General features: G+C 40.4%; 1 protein-coding gene across 1 annotated transcript; it reads right to left on the reverse strand.

Annotated features, from left to right (window-relative positions):
- Nucleotides 1-986: 986 nt before the first annotated feature.
- mbip (MAP3K12 binding inhibitory protein 1) lies at nucleotides 987-6817 on the reverse strand. The gene is made up of 9 exons (XM_030116748.1): nucleotides 6397-6817; nucleotides 5668-5784; nucleotides 5325-5534; nucleotides 4648-4744; nucleotides 4243-4308; nucleotides 3744-3902; nucleotides 3254-3351; nucleotides 1343-1381; nucleotides 987-1230 (listed from the first exon to the last, which is right to left on the reverse strand). Exons 1-9 carry the CDS (start codon nucleotides 6637-6639, stop codon nucleotides 1123-1125), a joined length of 1137 nt encoding a protein of 378 aa, XP_029972608.1. The 5' UTR covers nucleotides 6640-6817; the 3' UTR covers nucleotides 987-1122.
- Between the last annotated feature and the right edge of the window lie 1178 nt (nucleotides 6818-7995).

Genomic DNA, 7995 nt, shown 5'->3' on the forward strand with positions numbered 1-7995 from the left:
AGAAGTGAAAAAGCCTAATAAAGAAATCACACTTTTGCAATATATATGGAAATTATTGTGCCAAGAACAGATTATTTAGGTTCACTGACAAGAGGAACAAAGTTGTTTTGTTTTTTTTCTTTTAAATGCAGTTTTTAAGCCTTTTAATCCGTCTTTTTGCTCAGCTACATACATCCTCCCTCCTCTGAATAGAGAAAGTGCGTCAGGTACAACTCAGCTTCCACATAATGCAACAGTTCTCCAGACTTACTTGAAACAGAGAGAGAAAAAAAAAAAAAACGACCTCATAATTACCGCTTCAGTTAAAGCTCGATGCAAAAGCCTTTCATGAACATGTCACAGTGTCAAACGCAGCGGCGTCCCATTTAATGCTGGTTTGTTGGGTCTCCAATATGTTTTCCAAACAGAGTTGCCGTAATCAGGTCATTTGTTATAATGACAACCATTAGGGGTGATCATCGTCACACAGCAGTCAGGCAGATAAATCAGGTGCTCTCTCCCGCTCCCTCTCTCTGATTCATCTCAATTACACACATGCACGCTGTCTGACACAGACGCACACACACACACACTCACCTTCCCCACATCAGGTACGCAGAGTGACAAATTATTTCATTTCTATGTACTGATTCACCAGGAATTTACTCTATTAGTGTGTATATTACGTGTTAATGTCAGAAAATTCCTCAAATAATAAATAATGCATGTAATTTTCAGAACTTTTCATCATGTTCTGACACTAAATGACTAATGAGAGGGGGGTGTTGAATTAATCTTTTAAGGGATCTTTAAGCTGCAGATTTTCTTTTAACCGACAGTGAATGGCTAATCTAAAAAAACACACTAGATCCATTAATTATTACACAAAATCATGACTAAGAATCAAGTTTTTTTTAGAATGAAAAATACTTTATTTACATAACAACAGCATTTTATTTCACGATGGCACTAATATGAGAGACACATTCTCTCTAGTCATCCTGCCAACAACAAAGATAATGTTTAAGTGTGTTTTTCATTTACATGGATGCGCTGGGAATGATGTGATGAGGTGCAAAAATTAAAAAAAAAAAAGAAGAAGCTGATGCTACAGAGGAGATGATTCTCCTGCCAAAACATACATCACAGCGGACACTCCGTCCCGTATCCGGGCCCAAAATCTGTCACTCTTTTGAGCAGCGCTGCTTTCACTGCGCTTATCTTCTCATCCAGCTCTGTCAAGCTGCAGGTCTACAGGATGCAGAAGGAGAGGAGGGAGAAAAAAAACCAAAACACTGATCAATCACTCTGGTTTAGCCTCCGTCCGCAAACTACCGTCAAGGGAAAGAAAGGAAGTACCAACCTGAGCGGCGGATGTCTTTGGCCGCTTGTGCAGGTGACTCTACAAAACAAGCACACGAATGCACGTTAGATTCGCTTAATTAGTGTAGTTCCTCGACCGGCTCGGGCTTTGAGAAGCACGTAGGTACTCGTATGTTTCCTGCTCGGCCCCTCAAAAAGAAATCACTAAAGGATTCAGACACAATGCAAGATGAAGATGTCACTTTCTCACATCCACCTACAGAAAATTAAAAACGGGTCAATTTATATAAGCAACCATGAGAAATGTTTATGTCAAAAAAGCCGTATACTAAGAGAAAAATGTTTTCTTTCAACCTAGGAGATTTAAAGTGCATATAGAAAAACAACAACAACAAAAAAAACACGGGAAAGATTTTTCCTCCTATAATGTAACTCAAACTGTGAATAACCATGTTTTACATGAATTATACAAATTGGAATACTTCAGATCTTTTGTGATTATTATTCAGAATTTTATCTTGAAACTAAAAAGAAATCAGAAACACAGATTCAAGTTATTGTAAAATATAAATATGTATGAATTCAATTCTTTTTAGTTTTAAGGCTTTGAGAAATAACTGACAACACAAGTAACTTTTCCACAATATTTCACTTATTAAGATGTTCCAGTTTATTCCATGGTATGTTGCTCCTATAACATCCAAACACATCTGATGATCAATTAAATTTAGTCTTTGTCAGCTATTTTGAGAAGAGACACATTAAACATTTTAATGGGAAAAAAAAGTAATTGATAAACTTTGTCTTGATGTGTAAGACTACTTAAAAAGAAAAATCTTTATTTTTCATCTTCAATTCCATTAAAAGGAGCTTCTTCAGTTGTTTATTTTTAAGTTACGGCATAATTTGCTGAGAAGCGTCCTTTACTGTTCAATATTAAAAAAAAAAAAAAAACCCTCTTCCTGAAATGGTGTGTCGACTGTGTACAGCATTTCGGTAAACATCGTAGCACGGTGGAAAAAAAAAGGGGGGGGGGGGGGGGGGAGCGAGGGACTCCGAATATAAAAGACCCCCATCCTCATCAGTTTATTCAAAGACACTCAACATCTCTTGCTCTGCTCACACAAACATGCAGCGAGTCAAAAGCAGATGGAGAGCAGCATACTCACAGAAGAAGCATGCTGTGCTGAGAAATACTAGCATGAGGAGACATGCAGCATCTCAAGCACACTTGGGTAACGAACGCGCCGGACAGACTCCTTCAGCATGGGAAATCTGAGTCTGTGTGACTGCTGGAGTCTGGCAGGTTGAATGTGAAGTCCGACAAATTACCTGCTGGCATTGTTTGAGCCAGCACTTCTCCAAAGCATGTAAATAATTTCTCATAAGAGCCATCTGCTGGCAACCAGTGTTTAAAAAAAAAAAAAAAAAGGATTTTTTTTTTTTCTGATTTAGTGTTGATGGGAAATGAAACGAGTTGATGTATCTGGGTATAACAGGGAAAACACCATTAGTATGAACCACAAATCGTCCAGCTAAGCAGATTTGATTTAGAGAGGACATTTGCTGCAGCGCTCTAATATTCTCCATGGTGAGCTTCAGAGACAATAATACTGACAGTGGATAAAATGGGCAAACTAGAAATTCTCTTGAAGTGCTACTTGACAATACAGTGTGGATCTTTGTCAGTAAGAGTGTCTCTCACTGACACATGCAAACACTGAAAGCATGACAGGACGAGGTCTTTCGAGAAACAGATCTCTAACGAACATGCAGGGAGTCAGAACTCTGAATGGACCAAAGCGGTTCTGTCTTTTGAAAAACACAAAAAATAAACCCTGCTGCATAACATTTGGCAAAGTGATTTATAGAATTGTAGTTTCTTAAAGATGTTAAAGCAATTCTCTTTTTCTCGATTACGTCTTGCTTGTATCTGAAGTGTCAGACTGACCGTGGACTGAAAGTACTCGGGTGAGAGTCCCTCCAACTCCAGGATACGATCCTCCACCTTCTTGAGTCTGTGGTAAACGCTCACCGGAACTGGACCGACTGAAGAAAGGAACAGGTGTTGAATGAGCTGAATTAAGTCTATTGTACACCCACATCCATGTATATAAATGTAAAAATGTCCATTCATAAACTACACTTGACTGTATACAATTTTTCTCATTATGTAATAGAAGAATGGAATATTTAAGTCAGAACAAATGTGTATTAATCCAAGTTAAAAACAAACGTCATGTTAGCCACATCCTGATCACACTTGTATTACCAGTTTCTACCACAAGCTGGTGGAGTGAGTCATTACCGCTATTTCCACAATCAGTGTGAGAATAGAAGAAGCAGCAGATTCTGATACTATAACCAGAAAACTGTACAAGTATTGAAACAACTAACTAAAGTAGCGCCACAGTAAGAGTAAAATCTTTGTCTTTTCTCACCTGTTGGGAGTTTCAGATGACTCTCGATATTTTGAAGACGCTCTTCAATGGCTGAATTTCCACAGTCTCTTAGCATTGTCCCCCGCAGCTGCTCCGCCGCCTCCCCTTGGCGTCCCCCACCGCGGGTCTGGGGCCCGTATGCGTTTACGACCCGCGTGACTGCGCAGCCAAAAAGAAGCCTAGTGTCACTTAGAGTTAAGCAGAGACCTGAGAACCTCACGACCAAAATAATGTGGAAAATGCACAGCCACTGAACTTTCTGGGGCAAAAACTATGGAGTTCTTTGTTTGATGCACTTTTTTTTAATGATTTCTGAAAAGGTTTATCAAAGGTGATGTGGAGTTATAAAGGCGTTGACTTTATGAGGCTAAAAATTATCAATCAACACTCCCTAAAAAGTCATGAGGGGGGTTATTTGTCTGGGGCTGCTTCAAAATGATGTTGTTAATCATAAAATGATGGTTAAATAAAGCTGTTGAGAAATGTCACATTTTCTTACCTTTTACGTGGCTTTTAAACCCCGGGTAAGGGGTGAACACTGCATCTGTTCTGGCACAGCTGTTTTCTGCAGAGGGAGAAATTTGACATAAATTGCAATCAGAATTTTCAAATGTAATTAAATGTGATTAAAAAAATTATACATCGCACATGAATTATAAGTTCTCCTCAATTTCTCTTACTAGTGTCTCACACAAGCTTTGAATTTAAAAAAGCTCCTCTATCTCATGTTTTTCTGGACGAAGCGGGTTGTGTTTTGAGGCCGAGTGTGTTAGCTACTTCAGCCCCACTCCTGGAGCAGTTCAGCCTGACCTCTCGCCTGTGGAAATCAGCTCTCTCCCAAACATTGGCAATCTGTGTGCAGGCTCCCTCTCCACCCTGCCCCCAACCTCTCTCCCATTCTCACCCTGATTGCAGTCGATCACGTTGCAAAACTCGCGCACATTGTTTTCATTGATCTCCATCTGCTTGCGTTCCATAAATGCAGATATTCTTCGTTCAATCTGGGGTCACAATGAAGACACAACAGAGATAATAAGATACAATGGACAGATGAGCTATTGATGGGTGTCAAGAATGCAATGTTTTTTGCCTACTTAATGTTAATGATCTGGGACAGACCAGGAGCAGTAATTTACATTACATGGGATGAGAATTTCAGCAGGAAATTATTCCAGGTAGCCAAAAAAGTTGAATTGCCTGCCATCATCACATGATGGAATATGAATACTGTTTGCTTGGCTACCAAAATAAATGCACAACAGAATGGGGCCTCTTGTCCTTCATCCACATGCAATCTCAGAGTAATGAGCATCCACTTCATAATCCATCAAGGACCTGGCCCTCTCTCAAAACCCTCCAGCAATGTGGTCTGTTCTACCCCACCACAGCACTAAAGGGCCCCTCATTCTCTGCCGAACTCGGCTTATCAGGTCTCCATCAAGCATTTGCTTCACTGCGGCACGTCGTGTGCACATCCTCGGGAGCAATTACTTATGATTATTCATTTGCTAGACAGAGTGTAAAGAGGGCTCTAAAATGTCAGCGCCAGAACAGCTGACGGACCTACTGACGGAGACCAACCTCTGACTTCCCGGCTCTGATCTGAATCATGACATCATCAGACGTCGCCTTGCTCTCCGCAGCCTCGCCGCCGTGCGGATGCTGCTCCGAGGGCGCCGCCGTCTGCTCTCTGGCTGAAGATGAGGTGACGACGTCATCTGATGTGCTGTCCTGCACGGATGATGCATCGCCGTCAGCGTTTGCCAGCATCTTGAGGCTTTCTGAAGCGGTCTGCGTCAACAGTTGGAGAACAACCAATACTGAATCCAACTACCGAGAATGTAAATGCTACGTGCAAATAACCATAGAATGTCATCGTGACAGAATAAACTGATTAAAATATTTAAATCTATGAACAGCTCACCTGTAATTTTGTGATGTGGTCTTGCAAACAGCTGTGGACATGAGCAGCAGGACATGACTGGAGGTTCACAGCAGAGGAGTCGACTTCGATTCTTAAAGCAGCCTCACCTAATTTCAGCTGCAATTCAAAACACACAAATCAAAACAGACTTCACTGCACAAGACTTTAGCTGAATCAAAGCAGAATATCACAACAATGTGCACATCTAGCATTAAAAGTTAAGTTAAAAAGAGATTTGTCAGTGATTTAAAAGTAACCCAAACATGTTGGTATTTTGTAGTAAAAGGAAAAGATACACAATTTACTTCAAGCTTCCTTAATTTTCCATATTAAAAACTTTTTGGTTTGTATAATCTGCATGCTGGATACAGGGAAATGTATACTTCCTGTCATGTAATAAACAAATCGATTCAGGTGAACTAGTATGTGTAAATAAGTGGTGTAGAGAGGGTAAATGATTTTCATAACATCTTTTTGAGCTGAAATGCAGTGTGAAAAGTTCCAGCAGGCTGCTAGAAATACATGACAAACCATAAGTACTTTCACATTGCCGTTTAACATGAGCAGGAATCCAAACAGTCAGCAGCAGCTGGGAATGAATGAGAAGTGGGATTGTGAGCAGCGCTGCTAACGGAATGCTATAAACATTAGCATGTAACTCCACAGCCCGGGCCGAGAGAGCCGAGCCCGGCACGGAGCCCTCACCGAGCCGCTACCGGCCACACCAACCTCTTTCCCGAAGTCTGCAAGCAGCTTCAGTATCATATCCACGCATTCCTTGTAGCTGGACATGTTGGTGGGCTCGCTGGGAGGAGCGTGATCTCCACTCGGCTTCATTGTTTCCGCCATTGCTGCTCCTCCGACACGGAATGCCGCGCTCTGATTGGCTGGAGTGTGCGGGCTGCGGGAGCGCGCAGGGGACGAAGTGGCGGGCGCACGCATGCGTGCGCGCACACAAACGCAGGGGTTCATTAGAAAGTGAGATATTTTCCCTTAATTACTCAGAATTCTAGCAGAATTGATAAAAACATGGATACAAGTGCTTCTATTCTTGCTTTTTAAAAACTATGAACTCTCTTTAAAATTTATTTTAAATCATTCTAGGCTTATTTTATGATCTTTACAAACTTTTCACTAAAGTTATTTTTTCAAGTTGCTTGCATATAATGATATATGTTTTTTGTTTGTGCAGAGGTTTATTCTGGCTGGCCATATTTCAAGGAGATAGAGACCAACCTTCCCCTGCCGAGGATGTCCTAATAGTAATGTGTGCAGTATGCATGCTGGAAAATCTAATTCTCTTTCAAAATCTATGGCATTGAATGTATTGAAGAATAACCCTCCACAGTAAGATGAGAGAAAACACTCAATTATTAACAACAAGATGTCCTTGCAGGATATATAAAAGCAGTCTTTATACACGAAAGCCCCTGTCATGGTGTTGCACTGTCCCAGATATTACTGGAATACTAAAGCTCTTTATGTATGATTGATGGCAACTCTGTGCAGTATTTAGTTGCTCATTTATGAATAACAAATCACCATTGTTCATAAACTAACTACATAATTGACATATGAAATCTTTACCTTCAAGTGTCTGATCTCTGAAAAAAAATAATAAAGTGAAACAAATGTCTTTGGTGTCTCTCAGATTTTCTCATTGTTGACCTGCGTTTATCATTCCACACTTTTATTTGTGTACATGTTTATCTAGTCATGTTTTTTCTCCTCTTATTAAGCTATGTTAAATGAGTGTAAATGAGTTGGCCTCAAAGCATAGAATGTTGTTGCTAATTAGGATAGAACCAGGAGGCTGTTTGAGGAAAAAAATAAAAATCACTTTTTCTCATTAGAAGTTGAAAAAGCTCATGGTTATTGATGCACAAATTCCACACAAATACATATGGCTCTCACTATTGATCATGCTTTTAGCAAATGGTGAACCACAGGGTGAATGGTCCTCGAAAAATAAAATTATTATCTGTCTGTATTCACTCAAAGCAAATGAATTACACATGTATCTGCATGTGCTGAAAAAAGAAAACCTGTCATGTGTAACCGGTGTTCTCCTTCTGAATTATACCTGCAGTCAAACAAGAGCAAATCGGACACAGCAGCTCGTTGACTGGGCTGACTCAATGCCAGACGCAAACTATTTCACTGTATTCTCCATCACTCACTTCTCAAACAGCGGAAGAATGGTCACTCAATTATAAGAACATTGTCCCTCTGACCACGGTGGACTGTGCAGCAGGGCACTGGGATGGGAACCTGGTTACAATGGCGTAATTTTCTGTGTTGAGTGACTGTGGGAAAATCTCCCTTCTC

The sequence above is a fragment of the Salarias fasciatus genome, chromosome 19 (assembly GCF_902148845.1).
Source record: "Salarias fasciatus chromosome 19, fSalaFa1.1, whole genome shotgun sequence".
In the NCBI taxonomy this organism is placed as follows: domain Eukaryota; kingdom Metazoa; phylum Chordata; class Actinopteri; order Blenniiformes; family Blenniidae; genus Salarias; species Salarias fasciatus.

Excerpts from the sequence above, each read along its gene's own strand:
- mbip (XM_030116748.1), bottom strand. The coding sequence starts at position 6,639 with ATGAACCCCTGCGTTTGTGTGCGCGCACGCATGCGTGCGCCCGCCACT. Across the intron at positions 5,785-6,396 it reads TTGCAGACTTCGGGAAAGAG|CTGAAATTAGGTGAGGCTGC; the intron begins GTTGGTGTGGCC and ends TTTGAATTGCAG. Across the intron at positions 4,745-5,324 it reads TCAGAGCCGGGAAGTCAGAG|ATTGAACGAAGAATATCTGC; the intron begins GTTGGTCTCCGT and ends TTGTGACCCCAG.